Source organism: Protopterus annectens, chromosome 7.part0, assembly GCF_019279795.1.
Source record: "Protopterus annectens isolate FY-2018-M chromosome 7.part0, PAN1.0, whole genome shotgun sequence".
NCBI lineage: Eukaryota > Metazoa > Chordata > Ceratodontiformes > Protopteridae > Protopterus > Protopterus annectens.
Window position 1 is genome coordinate 598,187,790 of NC_056739.1, and position 21,963 is coordinate 598,209,752.

At 42.9% G+C, this 21,963-nt stretch overlaps 1 protein-coding gene across 3 annotated transcripts in view; it reads right to left on the reverse strand.

The window, feature by feature from the left end:
• The window catches only part of CSK (C-terminal Src kinase), a 2,395,116-nt gene that overhangs the window by 97,241 nt on the left and 2,275,912 nt on the right, over positions 1-21,963 (reverse strand). For all 3 annotated transcript variants that reach the window (XM_044077191.1, XM_044077192.1, XM_044077193.1), the window contains one exon: positions 10,919-11,114. In XM_044077191.1, the coding sequence (XP_043933126.1) occupies positions 10,919-11,114 (196 nt within the window). The remainder of the gene's footprint in view (positions 1-10,918; positions 11,115-21,963) is intronic.

Genomic DNA, 21,963 nt, shown 5'->3' on the forward strand with positions numbered 1-21,963 from the left:
TATTGCACTAACTTAACGGTTGAAGAACTAGATCCTCCTTTAAAAAGTAGGGCCAAAAATTCAAGGACATTATCTATCAGAGCTGAAAAAGGATCAAAATGATTTTGATGTGCCCAATACGCAAATCTTTCCATTCACTGGAATAGAGTTTATGTGTTGAAGGTTTATGTGACGATAAAAGTATATGTCGGACAGAGGAAGACGGCATAGGTTGTCTGGCTATTGATGGAATTGGAGAAGCCAAGCCATCAGCCTGAGGTTTGATATGTCTGGATGGCTGATGTCTATCAGGTGAGACAGGAGGTCTGGAGTCGGATCCAGAAACCAAGGTTGGTGAAGTGGGGCCAAAGGAAGAGGAACCAAATCTGTTGAGGCCAGTAAGGTGCAATGATGATGACTCTGCTCTTCAACATGGCAGCTTTCTGTAGGAATTTCAGAATTAGTGGGATTGGTAGATAGGCATAAAGTAGTCCGGGGCTCCATTGCGAAGCAAAGCATCCCTCGGTGATTCCCCCCATGGGAGGGATTACGGCAGAGTAGCTACTGCATATGTTGTTTAAGGGAGATACAAGAAGATCGCAGCAAGGCTAGCCCCACTAATGAAAAATCATTTCTGTCACATTCTTGTTGAGAAACCACTCGTGAGATAGAAGAATGCACCTGCTCAGCTTGTATGTTATCACAATGGACTTCCCCAGAATGTGCATTGCTACGAGAAAGTGGTTGGATGAGCTCGCCAATTGCCACACTCGCTTCTTGACACAAGAGTTAAGATCTGGTCCCTCCTTGTTTGTTGATGTACTAAACTACTGACATACTACCCATATGAATTGCAACCGTCCCCGAAGAGAGAGTATCTTGAAGGGCCTGCAACGATAAAAGCACCGCTCTCATCTCTAGGACACTGATATGCAAATTGACCTCTTCAGGGCACCAAGTGCCTTGGACTGTCTTTCTCAGAAAAGTGCCCCCCCCCCCCCCACCCAGCTAGGAAGCGTCCATGGTCACTATGGCCTCGGGCTGAGGGGGAACAAACGGACTACCTTGTAGTACCTGATCTGACTGAACCCACACCCTGAGATCTCTCTTGTATATGTGAGTGATTCGAATGAGAGCTGACATGGATTGATAAAGTATCAACCATTGTGTTGCCAGCATCCGCTGTAGAATCTTCATGTAAAATCTGGCTAAAGGTACTATTGTTATTGCTGCTGGCATTGACCCTAGAACTTGAAGGACCAAGTGGGCTGAAATCTTGGTACTGCAGATTATTTTTACGACCGGTGATCTTACAGTTTGAACCCTTGAAGGAGGCAATGAAGCTATCATTGATTTTGTCTTGAACAGTGCTCCTATGAATTCCAAATTTTTAGTTGGTTCTACCTGAGACTTGTCGTAGTTTATGGTTATCCCCAGATGAGAACACGTGTGGAGAACCTGATGTCTTGCCCTTATTAATTCATGCCTGGTTGGGGTGGTAATGAGCTTGTCACCCAGACATGGAAAAGTACAGTTGTGTACACCTACCATAAATGTAGATGTTCGAGTGTCTTCACTGTTGCAGTCATAACTGTAGGGTGCTCCTGCCGGCAGGCAGCCCGAGGTCGGCCAGAATCCCAAAGTCTGGGTCCGGCGTCGGCTGTACAAGCTAGTACCCTGACGTCAGTATGCTCTGGTACATAGTCCTCAGCCGACGCCATCTTCTCCAGCCTTTCTTGCCCTACATGTCAGAAGTCCCCAATAAAACAAAAATGAATCCAATAAGGAAACACAAATACACCACAAAAGAGAAAAAAGAGGGGATAGGAGGGAGGGAAACACCGACTGCAACAGTGAAGACACTCGAACATCTACATTTATGGTAGGTGTACACAACTGTACTATGTTCTTCGTGTTTCACTGTTGCAGTCATAACTGTAGGGTGGAATACCAAAGCAGTGAAAAAGGGGAGGAGGCTTTAGACAGAAGAAGGGGAGGCAAGAATACCCTGCAAAACAGCAGAGGCAAAGCCTGCCCTGGTCTTAGAATACAGTGGGAGATTGTAGTGCTTGGAAAAAGTATGCACAGAACTCCAAGTGGCAGCTTCCAAGATATCCTTGGTAGGAACTCCTCTGAGGAAAGCTGTAGAAGTGGCAGCTGCTCTAGTAGAATGACTTCTAATGGTACCTGGAAACTGTTTCCCATGATGAGTGTAACAAAATCTGATTCCATAAGCAATCCATTTGGAAATAGTCTGTTTAGAAATAGGTTTTCCAAGATAACTGGAGGCAAAAGAAACAAACAATTGAGTAGACTTTCTGAACTCTTTAGTCTTGTCCAGGTAAAATCGTAACTGCCTGTGTACATCCAATGAATGCAAAATCCTTTCCCCTTTATTGTGAGGATTAGGAAAGAAAGTAGGAAGGTGAACTGTCTGATTTAAAGCCACTTTCGAAATCACCTTAGGCATGAAAGTAGGATTGGTCCTCAAGGATACTCTGTCCTGATGGAAAATAAGGTATGGTTCCACAGCCATGAGAGCTTGCAACTCTGAGACCCTTCTGGCAGAAGTCAATGCCAATAAAAGAACAGACTTCCAAGATAAAAACTTAATATCTGAAGATGCAGCAGGCTCAAAAGGAGGCAAAGTAAGCTTTTCTAAAACATAATTAAGATCCCAGGCAGGAACAGGAGGGGTCCTGGGAGGCCGCAAATTTTTAGCCCCTCTCAAGAATTGTCTCACCAAAGGATGAGAAAAAACAGGAGGGTCAGAACTGAAATGAGCAGAAATAGCAGAAGCATGAATCTTAATGGAAGAAAAGGAAAGTCCTTTAGATAAAAGATCCGAAAGGTAAAGCAAAATAGAAGAGATAAAAGATCCGAAAGGTAAAGCAAAATAGAAGAGAGATCAGGTACCAGAGGATCCGAGCCTCGGTCCTGCATCCAAATACAAAACCTCTTCCATTTAGAAGCATAGGATTTCCTAGTGCTAGGCCGTCTAGCTTCCAGAAGAACATCCAAAACTTGTTTGGGAAGACTAGAGGAAATCAAACTCCTTTGAAGAGCCAAGCTGCCAGGCAAAGGGTCTTGAGATTGGAATGTAGTAACTGACCCTGATGCTGGGACAGAAGAGAAGGGTTCAGAGGGAGAATCCAAGGAGGCTCCAAGAACAGGTGCTTTAAAGTTGGATACCAAAACTGTTGAGGCCAATTTGGAGCAATCAAGATGAGGAACTTGGGTTTGTCCTGTTTTATCTTCAGTAATACCCGAGGTAGTAGAGGAAGAGGAGGGAAGGCATATCCTGAAAGGCTTCTCCAGCTGAAGGACAGGGCATCCACTTTCCAAGCTGTTTTGTGGAAGGACCTGGTGCAAAAGCGAGGCAGCTGGTGATTGAGATGGGATGCAAACAGATCTATCTGGGGACATCCCCAAACTGCAGTAATCCTGTTGAATAAGTTGGTGTCTAGCATCCATTCGTGAGGATCTGAAATGTTTCTGCTCAGGCTGTCTGCTAAGAGATTCTGTTCCCCTGGAATGAATTGAGCCTGGAGATGTAGATTCAAATTTAGAGCTGTGTCCCATAAGGCCATAGCTAGTCTGCAAAGGGGGTATGAATGAGAACCCCCTTGCTTGTTGATGTACCACATGACCGTGGTGTTGTCTGTGTGAATAAGCAGAGGCCCTGGTTGCAAAAGGTTCTTGAAGGCTAGAAGAGCATTTTGAACTGCCAACATTTCCTTCAGATTGATGTGCCAGTGAAGATGGTCCTTTGCCCAGGTTCCCTGCTGGCAATTGCCTAGAAAGTGTGCTCCCCAAGCATAATCCGAGGCGTCCGTGGTCAGGATTTGAGTAGGTTGAGGTAGACGAAAAGGCTTTCCTTCGTTTAAAACACATGCCCTGGACCACCAGAGGAACAGAGACAGGGGATCAGAGGAATCAGAATATCCAGATCGTGGTAATGTTGTGACCATACACTTTTCAGATACCATTGAAGCTTTCTCATATGAAGCCTTGCATTTGGAATCAACAGAATGCAGGAAGCCATGTAGCCCAGAGTCTGCAGGAATTTCCTTGGAGTGAGCTGAGATAGAGTTGCCAAGGTGTTGAAAATAGAAGCCAGCTGTGTTTGTTTTTCTGGAGTGAGGAAGGCCCTTTGTAAGGTTGTATTTAAGAGGGCTCCCAAGAATACCATTTGTTGAGAAGGGATCAAATGTGACTTTTTTGTGTTCACTGAGAATCCCAGTAGGAGGAGAAGACGTTGAACAAAGTCCAGATGTTGAAGTAGAAGATCTTTGCTGTCTGCCTGAATAAGGCAGTCATCCAAGCAGGGGTAAATCTGGATCCCCTGAAGTCTGCAATAAGCCACTACTGGTGCCAGGCACTTGGTAAAGACTCTGGGCGCAGTAGATAAACCAAAGGGCAGTACAGAGAATTGAAAGTGCCTTGAACCTGAGGAATTTCCTGCGTTCCCGCCTGATGGGAATGTGTAAGTAGGCTTCCTTTAAGTCCAATGTCACCATCCAGGCGTCCTGAGATAGCATTGGAATTAGTTGCTGCAGAGTAAGCATCTTGAATTTTGGAATTTCCAAAAAGGTGTTTAACACAGAAAGGTCCAGAATAGGTCTCCATGAGTTTTGTTTTCTTGGAACCAGAAACAGTCTTGAATAAAAACCTTTTCCCATCTCTGAGAGAGGAACAGGATATATGGCTCTCATGGCCAGAAGAGCATCCACTTGATTTAAGGCCTCTGACCATTGATGTTTTGGCAGATCTGGCCAACCGTAAGCCCTTGGCAAAGTATGAAAGTGGAATTTGTAACCTTTTAAAATCACGTCCAATACCCATCTGTCCTGGGTAATATGAGTCCAATTTCTGTAAAAAAGAGACAGTTTTCCTCCGAGAGGGGCATCCAGGTGAAGGGGTCCTGCAGCCCAACTTAGAGAGTCATTGAGTTTGCTTTCTTTGAGATTGGGATCTGTCTTCTCCCCTTCTAGGTGAAGAAGCAGTCCATTGTCTAGATCTGTAAGAGGCCTGACCTTGGCCACGACCTCTGGAGCGTCTATATCTTCCCCTTTGAGGCCTGTCAGACGTGGGAAAGGACCAATTTTTAGAGGGCCAATTCCTGGAAAATCTAGGAGGCTGAACTTGCAAGAAATCTTTTACAGTCTGCATAGATTTTGCCTTTTCTTCCATCTTTTTAATAACTTCCTCAGCCTTAGATCCAAAAAGAACATCATGCTGAACAGGGGCATCTAACAACTTAGCCTTAACCTGTTTAGGTAAACTTTGTTCATGGAGCCAGGCATGTCTCCTGATAACAGTACCAGAGGCTGCAGCCCTGCAAGAAGCATCCAAAGCATCAAAACCACAATGTAAACTATGTTTGTTCACTTGTTCAGTAGCACACAAAACATCCTGAAGTTCCTTATCCTCTGCACATGCAGGAAGGGAAGCAAGCTTTTGCTTTAAAACAGACAAAAGAAATTGCTGATACTTAAACATATGAAACTGGCAATTTAAAGCCCTTACAGACAGGGTAGCAGAAGTATATACCTTTTTTCCCCACCTGTCTAAAGCACGAGAATCCTTCTCAGAGGGAATAGGATTTTTAGAAGAAGCAACCTTAGCAGCCTTAGAGCCCTGAGAAATAGTTTCAGGATCCGCAGAAGGGTTCTTAAATAAGAATAAATGAGAGTCAGGAACCCTATAAAATCTATCAGGCTTAGAAGGAGCAGGAGGCATGGAATCAGGATTCAAATTAGCCTCAGAAAAAGCATCATCTACAATGTCCAAAACAGGAGGGATAGCTAAAGGCCTATGCTGAGGAAGAAGAAGAAATTCTCTAAGCCTCTTCTTGGAAGCAGAATACTCCTGACCTTCCCAATGAAAATGTTCCCTAATCTCATGCAAGGTTTCCCCAAAAGAGAAATCTTCAGGCGAAGAGGCCGAGGGTAAGGAGTCCTCAGCATCCGAATCCTCATAAGGAGGAAAAGAATAGTCCTGATCTGAGGAAGAGACAGAAGATACAGAAGCCTGGTCAGAGGAATCCAGAGGAACATCCTGTCGAGGCCTTTTCTCAGGAGGGGGGTGAGAACCCCTAATCATTGTAAGTAAATCTTCAGCCATCTTTAATAATTGCTTCTGTGTCCTGGAAGTAGATTCAGAAGCAGCTTGAGCAGGAACTTTAGACTTAACAGGAGTCTTTGTCTTTGCCTTTGAAATAGTGATGTGAGTAGGCCTGAAAACCCCCTCAGAAGCCGGTACCTGCACAGCGGCTCCGGACCCATCTGAGGGAGCGACGTCCGAAGGTCCTGCAGCAGTTAAAATAGTAGGCCTTGATGGCTCCCCATGGGAGTCCGTATCTGCCATCGGTTCAGAAGTGGCGGACGACAGGGGCTGCAAAAGTGCCTCACTGACGACAGCCGAACCGGACGCTGGCTCCAGCTGCAATGAGTCCTGTTTGGACCTCGGAGGCCTGTCTTTGTCTTTGCGCTTCTTTTGAATTCCGGTAGTGTCCGACGACATTCTATAATTGAAGCGTCTGCCAAAATAATTTAGAGCCCAATCGTACCTGCGCTTGATAGTACGAGAGTTGAACGTGGCACAGAACCGACAACAAGAAACGTCGTGGTCAGGGCCTAAGCAAGGTAGACAGTAAGAGTGGAAATCTTTATGAGGTATTTGTTTCCCACGTTATACAATTATTAACTTTTTCTGACATCGGAGGAACAAGAAAAAGATTCCCAACGGGTACTTAGCTTTGAGAAGAGAAGTAAGAACTTCGGACCGACAACAACAAAATACGCTGTTCGAAAATCGCCAACCAACGACTTGCGAGCTGCTTTCCACCGCACGGCAAGAAAGACTGGAGAAGATGGCGTCGGCTGAGGACTATGTACCAGAGCGTACTGACGTCAGGGTACTAGCTTGTACAGCCGACGCCGGACCCAGACTTTGGGATTCTGGCCGACCTCGGGCTGCCTGCCGGCAGGAGCACCCTACAGTTATGACTGCAACAGTGAAACACGAAGAACATCAACTGGAATCCTTGCAGTCTCAAGTGAGCTGCTACTACCGCCATACATTTGAACACCCTGGGGGCTGCGGTGAGACCAAAGAGCATAACTCTGAATTGGTAATGACTGGCTCCCAGCTGGAAGTGCAAGTACCTTCTGTATTGTCTGTTCATTTTTATGTGATAGTATACATCTTGAAAGTTTATCAAGCACATTCAGTTGTCCTTGCCCAGAAAAGGGAGAATGGACTGAACCGTGACCATCTGAAACTTGGTGTGTCTAACTGACTTGTTTAAATTGCTGAGATCCACAAATGGTCTCCAGTCCCCTGTTTTCTTTGGCACTAAAAAAAAAAAAAAAAAAACCTTGAGTAGGTTTTGGATTCTATCTGGTCTGGTGGAACGTCTTGGATGACTCTTTTTTTTCTAGCAGCTTTAGTATTTGAATTACTGCTTGTTCCCTTTGACTGGGTGGAACTTCATGGATTTTCTTGAGACTGGAGGAGGGGCATTATATAACCTCTGGAAATAATCATCTGCATCAAAGTACCTTTTGTTATATCTAGCCAGGCTCTATGGTGCAGGGATAATCAACCCCCAATTGCCTCCAGAGGTGGACAATCAGACTTCCTTTCTGGAGAACTGGTAAGGTCAGTCAAAGAGAGAATCTCTTGGCCTCTGGTTTTGCGGGCCACCTCTGCCCCAGGAGTGACGTCAACCACTTCAGTTCCCTCCTCTGCCCCTGGGGGAACTTCCTCCACGTGTGTTCTGGAAAGGACCCTGGGATTTCTTGAACCACATCTTCCAACCACCTTGGAGATTCCTAGAAAAGGATCTTTGTGGGGTCAAAAAATGTAGGCCCAAGGCAGATAGGGTCTTTCCATCCTTCTTACACCTGGACAATGTGTCCTTCACTTTGGGCCCAAAGAAAGAAGTGCTGTTAAAAGCAGCACTGAAAAACAAAGACTTGAAGGGCTCTGCAAAATCACAAATGCATCAAGGCATATCTCCTGATGGAAATGCCTAAACCCACTGCCCTTGAGGATCCTTCCGCTAGATGCACAATGAGCCTAATGCAAGAAATGGAAATAGATTGAAGGGTAGCCAACTGAGAAGTCACGGATGATTGGACCTCTGCAGAAATGGATCCTGAGAGAATATTTGAGAGTTCCTTAATCAAATCTCACTGTAATCGTGTAAAATGTGCCAAATAATTCAGCCACTTTACGGCAAGGGTCACTGAAGGATAAAGACACTTCCCAAACCTGTCCATTGCCCTACAGTCCCTGTTAGCAGCATGAACAGTGGAACACTCCTTGGCAAGTTCCTTTTTTGTGGCCGCCACCATGACAATGGCATTAATGGGGACCCCTTTACCTCAAAACTGCTTATCCAAAGGTGGAGCCATAATCTTGCCCAGTCTCCTAGGTATGGGTTCAGCTGTATCGGGTTCTTTCCATGCAGGTGACTATGGGGGCCCTTCACCTTCACTGAAGTCCATATTTTCTGGGATAGACTCCTCTGGTGAGTCCAAGCGTTTCCTCTTACACGTCTTCTTCCTAGAGACCTCCTCAGTGGGATGCTCTGTGGAGGTATTGGAAGAAATCAAGATACCCTGTTGGAAAGCCTAGGGGCCTTGGACTGGCTGTCCCTGTGGTAAAGAGTGATGAGGCTTTGAGAGCAGAAACATCAAGGTAGAAGGCTGAATATCTGACGGGGTTGGATCCATCTGTTATGCCGGGGAAGACAAAACCCTCTTCACAGCCTCGAAGGCAGACCACTCCAGAGAAATAGAAGACCTTGGATCCGAAAAGACAAGCTTTTGGATTGTTGTCCTCCCCTGCTCCAAAAGCAATCTCCCTGAAGTGCAAGCTGGAGCCGAGCTATCTAGTGCCGAGGCACAGGGATGGCTCTGACAACTTCGGAGTTGACTCAAACACCTCGGATATGACAGGGAAGCTCGAGTCCAGCAGTTCTCTGGATCCAGCTGAACTGAAGCGCTCAGAGTAAGCTTTGGATCTGAAGACATTGCTATCTTCGGATCCAAGCCAGATGGAGCTGGATGGCTCAGATCCAGGGCCTCAGATAGTTGAAGGAATCAGAGGAGGAACTTGTAATCGGGGTGTGGTCAAAGAACGAACCTCCTGACCTGAAGGCATAGGAGCCGATAAGACACCTATCTGACTCTGCGCCGAGAAGATCTTCCTCAGCACTCTTTTCACATCTTCCTCAGTCAACCTTCTGGAAGAACAAATTGAAACAATAGATGGGGACCTCAGTTTGTGATGATTCAAAAACGGTGAGGGCACCAGATCCACAAATGGGTTAATATTTTGTCCTTGGTAAATTAGAATTGTGGTGATATTACTGCATGCAGTCAGATCCAGTAACATCTCTGTCAGATCCAAGGAAGAAGTCATTACTTTTTTCTTTTTCTTTGGATCCGAAGGTGAAGTCAGATCTGGCCTGGATCTTTTTCTAGATTGCTCCGAGACCTGGGAAGATGACTGTGGGTGGTCTCAGAAGAAGATTTTGAAAATTTACTTTTGGGTATTGAGTCCCAGACATTTCCTCTCCCAAAGGGGAAGAGAGCAAAACTTTCAACTAAGGCCCTGGGGTTAAAACAATGACAAACAGAACAATCTTCCTGCAAACGTAAAGGCTCAAGACAGTAAACACCAAGTGTGGGCATCGGACACAGGAAGTTTGTCCCTACACTTAACACACCTTTTGAATCCACAGGGGCCTTTTTCTGAAACTGTATCGTAAGAATAGAAAAACACCTTCAAGAAAAGAAAAACAGACTTTTTTTTGTTAGAAGTACTGAAAAGCAGTAGGAAAAGTACCAGCTATGGTAGCAATGGACTACACTAGTGTACTAGCAATAGTAATTTAAGAAGTACACAATGTATGGAAAGAAAAAGATAAAGTTAACTAACTATCATAGCGGTAAAGAAATTATATGAGGAAGGCAAGGGAGAAAGAATACTAGCGATATTAGAACTACATCTAAAAATTAGGAAATGGAAGTTTTTATAAGATAAACATTTATTTCAAAAAGCTTGAGAGGTAGGTTAGCCATGTCTTTCTCTGAAAGCAGCAAAAGAGATCTGAGGTCTCTTAGGGATGGTGTATTATGGGTAAGGGAGAAGCTTGAGAGTTTTTGGTTGCCAAGAACTTTAACAATGGCAGAGTTGGATCCGATCACATCAGTTGAGGACAGAATGAAAACTGACAACTTCAAATCTGATTTTTTTTTTTTTTAATTTCTAGTGGGCTAAAATCTAGGCACTAGCTGATCTATTTCTAAGATGATCACATTTACTATTTACAAATTAATTTAAGCGGAGTACAATTAGCAGATGTAAGTTAATAATCACTTGTTTGTTTATTTTTGTTAAGAAGGTTAAGTGAACTTTTTTGTAATCCTGGGAGGTAACCAGATTTGGGCAGGGTAATAGAGATTGAGGGTTTTGGGAGTACTTTTTTGCTGTGGCTGGCCATATACCCCCCTTTCAACTGTATCACTTATTTTGTCACATATTTTTCGTCTGTTCCTTATAAAATTTGTGACTTTCTGCAAAATTATTGAGGGGTAGCATTCAATCACAAAATAATAAGACATTTGCATTTCAGACTTCATATTCATCAGACGCCACAGCCGTATACAAAAATGCTATTGTAGACACTTTTTAAGTATACAAGATTAGTACTTAAAATTTGTCATATGTCTGACAGATGTACATACAGTTTGCCATGTGGGACTGTCTGCAGATGAAAGTAGCTTCCCTTTTGTTTACTGCCCTACTTCTTAAGAATCAAGGAAAATTTCAGCTCTATTAATCTCATGGTAGCCATGACCAAAATACAAAAACATCAACATGCCGGTCCTGCTTGAGTTGTACTACAGTTAACATTACTCACTTTTTCTCTAAGGGCTTCAGGTGATGTCCATTTTACAGGCAGTTTTCCAGTGTCCTGTACTGAAGAAGCTTCTTTTGTAAGACCAAAATCACTAACTTTTGCTATGTTGTCATCTGAAACAAGGACATTGCGAGCTGCTAGATCTCTGTGTACAAAGTTATTGGCTTCTAGATACTCCATTGCTTCACAGACATCACTGAAAAATTAAGAAAAATTGTAAGCAGGTACAAAATGGAAAAATATATATTTACATTAAAAAAGTAAATATCCGTTTAACATAATGCCAAATGTTCTACACTACATTGCCTTTCAAAGAGAGAAACACCACTGCCCCATCTGATTTCTGAAATAACTTATGTTCTTGTTGACAGATCATCACAGCAGGAAAGAATGGAAAACTTCAGAAACATTTCACCAGCAGGAAAGTGAAGAGCAACCATTTTCCAAGTGGAATACTACAGAAACCCATGCAATGGATCCCAGAAATCATATACAGCTTATGAGTCAAATTACATCTAAGGTAAAATGGAGAGACTGTGCAATGCAGTTCTGTTTAAAAAACATAAAGGCAGCTCAGACCATTGACATTTTCTTGGATACGACTGTATTCAGATGCAGATACTGCCCAAATTCCCCAGTAATCGTTAGGAAGCACTTGTGAAGCACTAACAGGATCACTGTTAACATCATCACAGAGTGGCAACTACACTAGTGGGACAGTGGTTAGGAATCATCCATAAACTCAGAACACACCTCAGACTCAGGCTTGTAATTCTGTGATTTAATAAGCAGGTTTTACACACTCAAACATCTTCAGGGGGTTACAGAACAGCGCTGAAGCGAAAGGGCTATGCCATGGATTTTAATCACATACTACCTACTGAATCCTAAAATGACAATTACACAACTTCATGTACAACACTTCTCTCAGCTGTAAAATCAGTTACCTTAGACAAGCACTGTAATCTAATGCATTTGCACTATTTGTAAATCTAGTGAAACAGTAAGCAGTCTCGTTACAGTCATATCAGCCACATGTGCTGTACTTTCTCAAATGCCTTTTAAAAGCTCCACTCACTCAGTGTGGCATTATCAGTGTCTAGGGCACTTGTGTCCTACACTCTCTTTTTTCATACAAAATGTGTGACACATGCAGGAAGAGTCTATGTTTTTCTATTAGAGGAATTACATAATGAAAAAGCAAGCAGAAACCCACCTGCCAAAACACAATTTTGAGTTAGATGCTTTTGTCCTGGATTTCTTCCTGATTTCTGTGTCCTGTATAGTTACCTGAATCAAAGAAAATTTTTATTTCTGTGTCTTGTCAGTTACCTGTACCAGGCAAGGTAACACAAAAAATGTCACCTATCTCTTTCTTCCTGTATATTTTGTTGCAGTACAATATGTGAATCTTCAACAGAACTGTAGTAAAGGGATGGCTGATACACAGGCAAGTCAAAAAACGTACCCCACAAAAATGATTAAATATAGTAGGCTGTAATACAGGCCATTAAGGATTTATAATATAATTAAGACAATAATTAATAAGACACAATATAATTTCAAGCCAATGCCTTGCAAGTTTAGGGAAAGAAAACAACACACCTGCATCCTTAACACTAGCAGAGAAAACTCAAAACTCTGGCTGTGAAGTCTGCATGTAGCTGAGCATTGCTCATCAGGTTCCTTGTCTTACAGACCTACTCAATTTTTAAATTTCTCTCAGACCTCCCTAGTAGATCAGTAGCCATAGATAAGCACTTCCCGACTCTCTCAATTTTGAGTTTCTAATACCATGACAGGAATGGACCCCAGTCCTAAGTCAAAGTATGATTAACGCTCATGAAATTAGTATTGTTTTAATCTTAATGTTAGCAGGAAGTGCTCTTTGCAGCACCCGCAGTGTGCCCAATAATGAGTCCTCCTGCAATTCGTACGGAGTTACATGCATCATTAACATATATAAGTATGATTGTAAATCCACGATCATTTCTTTACAGTTGTTTTTAATACCAAGGTAAATAATATTTAATAGTAATATATAGTGGTATAAAAAAGCTGCGGTGGTGGTGCTGCGGTAGCATTGTCGCGTCATAGCAAGACGTTGTCCCGTTTGATTCTCAGCTAGAGCATCTTCTATGTGGAGGCATACGTGAATGGGGCGTGCCTTCGTTGAAGGTTGTGCATCAGGGCTGGTAACCCGGTACGTAAAAATCCACTACCAGTCATTAGCGGACCGGAGTTCCGCTGCGGCGACCCCTAACTGGGAAAAGCCGAAAGACACAAACAAAGTAATGTATAGTGGTATATAATATGTTTCTATCATCACACCTTTTTTAGCTTAAATATAAAATACTTTTTCCACTTTACTGCAAATTGTTTCTTCGACTGTAGTTGAGGTTCATAGTAGTCCAGAGTATGTGGATTGGGATGGAGAAAATTCACTAGATCTGAGTTGCAGTAGCTCCTTGCTGCTACCTGTGTTCTGAGAAACTGCCTTACAGACTATCTGCAAATATAAAGAGATGAGTATATATATTTTTTGATTATAGAGTTTGTTAATTGTTGCTTAGATCTCTGTTGAAACTGTTGTCTCACTGTTCTGAGAGACTGATCTGCAAATATACAGAGCTGTATACTTTTTTGCTTTTAAAGTTTGTACCGTTAGTTGTTGCTTAGATCTCTGTTGAAACTGTTTTGTTCCATCCCCTCCTTATTTTTGGTTTGCAGTTTAAATTTGGTGGCTTTTGCAGTTGCCTGCCCCACTGTAGACTTGATCTGGGACACTCCCCAGTCCATCTCTTTACCACATTCTACCTAATAAACTCTCTCTGTACTTGCTTTTAGTCCTTTTTAATTTAATTGCATTTTTTAAACTGTGTTTGGTCTAATATTGCTACATACTCAAGTGTGCTAGCTTAGACTGCGGTGGTGGTGCTGCGGTACCATTGTCGCCTCACAGCAAGACGTTGTGCCATTCGATTCTCAGCTAGAGCGTCTTCTGTGTGGAGACATGCGTGAATGGGCGTACCTTCATTGAAGGTTGTGCGTCAGAGCTGGCAAACTTGGCACGTAAAAAATCTACTGCCAATCATTAGCGGACAGGAGTTCCGCTGTAGCGACCCCTAACCGGGAAAAAGCCGAAAGACACCAACTCAAGTGTGCTAGCTTGCACTGCATGTGAATTGTTTTTACTTCTGTTTTTGCTACTTTTCTGTAAAAAAAATTGTAAGCCTGTTTCCCACCTTTCCTGTAACTAGTGTTCCAGATACAGACTTGCTCTATCCAGGACTGTATGTAAGCTTCTGAGCCCCCCCAAGCCTTTCTGTGTTGGAGGGAAGCCTTTTAGCTCATCAGTGGGAGTGGTAAGCACTAGGTAACCTGTCTACCACATAAGGAGTGGTTCTGGCCCAGAAATTGTAGTTATTGGCCATTTGGGCAATCTTCCATCTCTCTCAACTTTCTGATTTGAAAACCTGCATTTGCACTTGTTTCTGTCATGTAACTCGTCTAGTGCAGATACAGATTCTTAGTTTTAGGACTTAAATTTGCTTATTCATGCTCAGCACTTGTTCAGAAAGTACAGTTATGTACACTTACCATAAATATAGATGTTCGAGTGTATTCACTGTTGCAGTCATTACATTAGGGTAATCTGCTGGCAGGTTGCCCTCAGTCGGCCTGAATAACAAATTCTTGGGTCCTGCGTCGGTTGCTGTCCCTTCTTCCATAAAGTCAGGGGTATAAAACATGCAGCCAACGCCATTACATCAGTTTTTCTTGCCCCAGATGTCAGGTGCCCGTCAAATGGGGAGCAAAATATATATATATATATATATATATATATATATATATATATAGAGGTATATGTATATATATATATATATATATATATATATATATATATATATAGAGGTATATGTATATGCATGTATGTATTTATATATATATATACATATATATATATATATATATATATATATATATATATATATATATATATATATATATATAAGTATATGTATATATATATATATATATATATATATATTTATATATATATATATATATATATATATATATATATATATATATATATATATATATATATATATATATATATATATATTACACACACACACACATGCATGTAATTTAGAACACAAAAAATATACTTCCAAATAAAAACAAATACAATAAAAAGGCTTTTGAGCATAGCAACAGAAAGAAGAGGTATAAAAAGAGAAAAATAGGGAGCTGGGTGGGTAACCAGGACTGCAACAGTGAATACACTCGAACATCTACATTTATGGTAAGTGTACACAACTCTACTATGTTCTTTGTGTTTCACTGTTGCAGTCACTACATTTGGGTAGAATCCCAAAGCTATGGTTGGGAGGATGGAATTATACAGCATTAGGAGCAGCTATAAGGCCCTGCAGGACAGCAGTGGCAAAGCCTGCTCTGGATTTAGAGAAGAGATGTAAATGGTAATGCTTGGTGAACGTATGAACTGAGCTCCAGGTAGCAACTTCTAGAATGTCTCTGGTAGGAGCCCCTCTGAGAAAGGCTGGAGAAGTAGATGCAGCACTGGTGGAGTGAGATCTGATCCCCTTGGGGACAGGTTTACCATGATACACGTAGCAGAAACAAATACAATGGTTTATCCATTTTGAAATTGTCTGCTTTGAGATAGCCTTTCCCTCTGCCCCTGCAGCAAATGCCACCAGGAGTTGCTCAGATTTTCTTAGAGATTTTGTCCTGTTCAAGTAGAATCTTAGTTGTCTGTGTACGTCCAATGAATGTAGAATCCGCTCCCCCTTGTTCTGCGGGTTTTGGAAAAAAGTTGGCAGATGAATGGTCTGATTAAGAGCCACACTGGATACAACTTTAGGCATAAAGGATGGATTGGTCCTGAGTGCCACCCTGTCCAGGTAGAAAATAATAAAAGGCTCCACTGCCATGACAGCCTGTAGTTCTGAGATCCTTCTATCTGAAGTGACTGCTAAAAGAAAAGCTGTCTTCCAAGAGATAAATTTTATGTCTGCTGTAGCAGCTGGCTCAAAAGGAGGCAGGGTGAGTTTTTCCAACACAAAATTGAGGTCCCATGCAGGAGTTGGTGCTCTCCTGGGAGGTCTTAAATTTTTGGCCCCTCTGAGATACTGCTTTAGCAGGGAATGAGAAAAGAGGGGAGGGCTCTGTGTTGTAATGAGCTGAAATGGCAGAGGCGTGGATTTTTATGGAAGAGAAAGACAGGCCCTTGTGAAGCATCTCAGTTAAATATTGCAGAATCTGAGGAATGTTGGGTGTTTCTCTGCTTATTCTTTGTGCCTGATTCCAGGCACAGAATCTTTTCCATTTATCAGCATAAGATTTTCAAGTGCTAGGCCTTCTAGCCTCCAAAATGACATCCATCACATGTTTGCTGAGAGATGTAACTGGTGAAATTAGTTGATTAGCCATGCTGCAACATACAGAGTTTGGAGCCGAGTGCGTAGAATTTGAAAGTTCTGCTGAGACAGTAGATAAGGTGTCTGAGGCAGGTACCCCAGAGAAAGGTGCGACATACTGCATAGGAGCAGGCACCAGTGTTGGTGAGGCCAGTCTGGACAATCAGAATCATTTTTGGGTTTTCCTGTCTGACTTTTAGTAATAACTTGGAGAGCAGAGGCAGAGGAGGAAAAGCATAGACTGACAGTTTTTTCCATTTGAAGGATAGAGCATCCACTTTCCAAGCTTTTTAGTGATGGATTCTTGTGCAGAATTTGTCCAACTGATAGTTTTGGGGTGAGTCAAAAAGATCTATGTCTGGGCTCCCCTATTTGCGTGTCAACATGCTGAAGATTTACGGATCCAGTTTCCATTCGTGTGGGTCCATATGATTTCTGCTTAGTTCGTCTGCCAGAGTATTTTGCTTTCCTGGCAGGAACTGAGCTTGTAGATGTATTTGGTAAGACAAGGCTGTGTTCCACAAGGCCATGGTTAGTCTGCAAAGGGGGTAGGAATGGGTACCCCCCTGCTTGTTTATGTACCACATGACTGTGGTGTTGTCCGTTTCTATCAGTAGTTGTCCTGGATGAAGAAAGTCCTTGAAAGCTGTCAGAGAATTCTGTACAGCTAGCATCTCTTTCTGGTTGATATGCTCCATTCGCCCTGAATGCATCTCCCTGCCAGATGCACCCCTCCAAGCATAGTCTGATGCGTCTGTAGTCAGGGTTTGGGTGGCAGGGGGTGGAATGAATGACAGTTCCTTGTTTTGGTGACAGGCCTCTGCCCACCATAGGAACTCTTGCTGGAGGCAAGGAATGATAGGAATCGTTGTTTCCAGGCTGTGACAATGTTGACTCCATAAGCTTTTTAGGTACCACTGAAGTTTCCTCATATGCAGTCTTGCATATGGAATTAGAAGAATGAAGGAAGCCATGACCCCCAAGGTCTGCAGAATTTGTTTTGCAGATAACTGGGTTTTTGTGGCCACTTGTTTGAAGTAAGTCATCAATTAGATTTGTTTGTGTGGCATGAGGAAAGCCATCTGGGCAGTTGTATTCAAGCTTGCATCCAGGAATGTAATTTCTTGAGAGGGTACCAGTTGTGACTTTGTTTCGTTTATGTACCCTAGTTAAGTTAGAAGCCTTTTTATAAACGCCAGATGCTGTAGAAGAGTGTCCTTGTTTTCTGCCTGAATTAGACAATCGTCCAGATAAGGATAAATTTGAAGGTTTCTTTGTCTGCAAAATGCAATTACTGGTGCCAGGCACTTTGTGAAGACCCTGGGTGCAGTAGATAAGCCAAAAGGGCAGTGCAGAGAACTGGTAATGCAAATAGCCTGCTTTGAAGCGGAGGTATCTTCTGCAAGATTCCCTGATTGGGGATATGCAGGGTAAGCCTCTTTTAAGTCTAGAGTTACCAACCAGGCATCCTTGCCTAGCATAGGCAGTAACTGTTGTGGAGTCAGCATCTTGAATTTTGGAATGTCCAGGAAAGTATTTAGAATGGATAAGTCCAGAATTGGATGCCATGATTTGTCTTTTCTGGGTACCACGAAAAGTCTTGAATAAAAACCTTGTCCTTTTTCCTTTTCTGGTACTGGTTGAACAGCCCCATATCCATGAGGGACATACCTTGTTTCTGGGCCTCTGCCCACTGATTTGGAGGCAGATCTGGCCATCCGTTTGGAATTGGCAACGTGTGGAAATGAAATCTGTATCCCTGGGATACTATATTTAAAACCCACTTGTCCTGGGTAATTAGATGCCAATTTTGTGCATGAAGTGCTAGTTTTCCCCCCAAAGGGGCTGCCAAAAGAAGTGCTAGGAAATGGCAGGGGAAAGTCATTGAGACTGTTTACCATAGGGAGGTGCCTTGTTACTTTCAGATTTGGAGGTGGAAGCACCCCATTGTTTTGTTCTGCAAGTTCCTTGTGACTGAAACCTGGAGCCTTTGGAGTATCTGGGTTTGACCTGAGCGGCTGTGGTGAGTACAGGAAAGGACCAATTCTTAGTAGGCCAGTGCCTACTGAATCTGGGTGGCTGTACTTGTAGGAAATCTTTTACAGTTTGCATAGATTTAGCTTTGTCTTCCATCTTTTTCAAAACTTCTTCTGCCTTATTACCAAATAGACTGTCCTGTTGTAAAGGAGTACCCGACAACTTTGCGTTAACATGATCAGGCAGATTTTGCTCCTTGAGCCAAGCATGCCTTCTTATCCCAGATCCAGTTACAGCGGTCCTGCAAGAGGCCTACAAGGAATCAAAACCACGTTACAAAGTATGCTTTCCAACTTGTTCAGCTGAATGCAATAAATCCTGTAACTATTTTCCATGCAGTCAGAAATCAACATCATTTTCTGTTTAAGTAAACCCATGACATGCTGCTGATATTTAAGCATATGAAATTGACAGTTTAAAGCCCTGATAGCCAGGGTTGCGGACGTGTAAACCTTCTTGCCCCATCTATTTAGCTCCCTGGAGTCTCTATCAGAAGGGGTAGGATTTTTAGCAGTAGAAGCCTTAGCACCCTTGGGACCCTGAGAAATTGTTTCAGGGTCAGCAGTAGGGTTTTTAAAAATAAATTTGTGGGAGTCAGGAACACTGTAATATCTGTCTGGCTTACTAGGAGCCGGAGGCAGAGAATCAGGAGCCATGCTGGATTCTGAAAAAACATCATCAACAATGTCTGGAACAGGAGGTATAGCCAAAGCCCTATGATGAGGAAGAAGCAGGAAATCCCTAAGCCTCTTTTTGGATTCTAAAAAATCCTGAGTCTCCCAATGGAAATGTTCCCTTAAGATATGCAAAGTTTCTCCAAAAGAAAAATCCTCAGGAGGAGTAGCAGAAAGGATGGATTCTTCTGCATCAGAGTACTCATAAGGTGGAATAGATCATTCCTGATCAGAAGAGGAATCAGAAGAAATGGAAACCTGATCTGAAAATTCATAATCAGTGCATTCCCTAGGCCTCTTAGACGGAGGGGGTTGGGAACCCCTGATCAAGGTAATTAAATCCTCAGCCATTTTGATCATTTGTTTTTTAGGCATAGGGGCCTGAGCACATGGCCCATGCGTCATTTTTTTAGACATAGAAGTTGGTTTTGGCCTTGTTTTTGAGGATGGTGGCGGTTTAATATACAAATCTTTAGGCCAGAAAACACCCTCAGAAGCCGGTGCCTGCTCAGCGGCTCTGGACCCATCTAAGGGAGAGACATCCGCGGGATCAATACTTGAAGTGTCTCGTGGCATACCGGACTCAGAATGGGTCTCAGTAGAGGCCTGTGAATCAAACGTAGCGGGTATCAGGGGCTGCAAAAGTACCTCACTGAGTACCGGTGAACCGGCGACTGGCTTAGGAAAAGCTTTGTCGTCGATTTTGGACCTCGACGGTCTGTCTCTGTCTTTTTCTTTGCGTTTTTTGTGAATTCCGGTAGTCGGATTGCTAACCGACGACATTTCTGGATAGTTAAACCTTGAGCCAAAATATTTAGATGCAAAAATATGCAGACGCTTAATAGTGCGTTGGTTAAATTTAGCACAAAACCAACAGCAAAACACGTTGTGGTCAGGGTCTAGGCAAGGAATACAGTACAAATGAAAATCCTTATGAGGTATTTGCTTCCCACAAGTAATACAATTATTAACTTTTACTGACATTGGTAAGGAGCAAGAAAAAGTTTCCCCAATGGGGTACTTAGCTTTAGGTTAAAGACTTTGGTTCTGAAACTCGAAAACGAAAATTTCAGGAGTCAGACGACCGGCACTTGCGAACTGCTTCTCCTTCCGGCACCGCGCAGCAAGAAAGACTGATGAAAATGGTGTTGGCTGCATGTTTTATACCCCTGACAACCTGACGTCATGGAAGAAGGGACAGCAACTGATGCAGGACCCAAGACTTTGTTATTCAGGCCGACTGAGGGCAACCTGCCAGCAGATTACCCTGATGTAATGACTGCAACAGTGAAACACGAAGAACATCTTGTAAGCACTAAATAAGCTACTAATTACTATAGCACTCAATCTTCCTCATTACCTAGAGGAAAATAGTTTTTGTACTTACTTTTCTCACTGGTTTAGAGAAAAACAGCTCTTATACTCACTTTCCTCACTTATGTAGAGGAAAACAGTTTTTCATTCAGGCATGTCCAAGGGTCAGCTCTCAGTGTTCTCTCCTGTTTATCTGATGAATCTGGGCATCTTGAGGCAATGTAAAAATTGCCTCATGTACACAGACAACCCTCTCCTCCTACCACCCAACACTACAACCTGTGAGAGATGCAGTTATCTAGCCAAACTGGAGGTAAAGCTCTCTCCACCCAAGACTGAACTTGACAGTCATGAGGAGAAGGTAAACATTTGCACCACTCCACACTCATCACATAGTCTCACTAAATCTACACCACCAAAATCCACACATAGTAAAACAGAAACATTTGCGGAGGCTCTCAATAATAATCTGTTTGAGCAATAGAGACCTCCAAAGCAGAAACACAAGCAACCTCCATCCCCAAACACAACCCAAATGACACATAGCCCACAGACTCTGTGTGCCACTCAACCACAGCCAATAAGGCAAAACAACATAACGAACACAGTAGTCATAGGTGACTCTATAGTCAGGCACACTGATGTCCCACTCACCAGGCTAAACAAGGAGAAGGTTACTGTCAGCTGCCTGTCGGGTGCCAGGATCCACCACATAACACACGCACTCAGGTCACTCCACAACAAGTACAAATATGACTCTGTCATTGTCCACATTGGTGTGAATGACCTGAGACGTACCTCCCTGGACTACATGAAAAGAAACATAGAAGAGCTCTCCGATCTTATAGCCCAGGCAGGTATGACCCTAGCCCTGAGTAGCATTCTGCCATCGCCCAGAATGATACCGCAGTACAAGGACAAAATGACTGACTTCAACAATTGGCTAAGTTTCTGGTGTCATTCTAAGGGGATCCAGTATCTGTCTGCTTGGGATGACATGGTCGGCAGACCACGATGGTTTGCCACAGATGCCCTGCACCTGTCGCCCCTTGGATTCCAGATAATGGCTAAGGCTCTTGCTGCCCCTATAGTGCCTTTTTTAGGCAGGGTTCAAATAACAAATCCACCACTATAACAGGAACAGGCAAGCAAAAACTGAGGGTAATGCTACTCAATGCTAGAAGTCTAAATCTCAAAATGCACTCACTCGAGGCACTCCTTAAAATGGAGAACATCGATATCTGTGCAGTGATTGAGACCTGGTTCAAGGCTCCAGAGAGCATCCCTGCACTACCAGGCTATAAAACTCATACCACTCTTTTCGGCCATATAAGCTGGACCAAAACACCAAAGGTGGAGGTGTGTCCATATTCATTAAGGATATCCACACCTTCAGGCTAGATGCTCAGCATAATGCATTCGAGGTTATCCAAGTTCAAATAACTCTGAGCAAAACTGCAATCCAAATTGTAGCTTGCTACAGATACCCCAGCATGCCCCAGGATTCCCACTCCTCTTTTCTTGATGTACTGGAAAATATTAGGGTTCAACCAAACATCCTAATAATGGG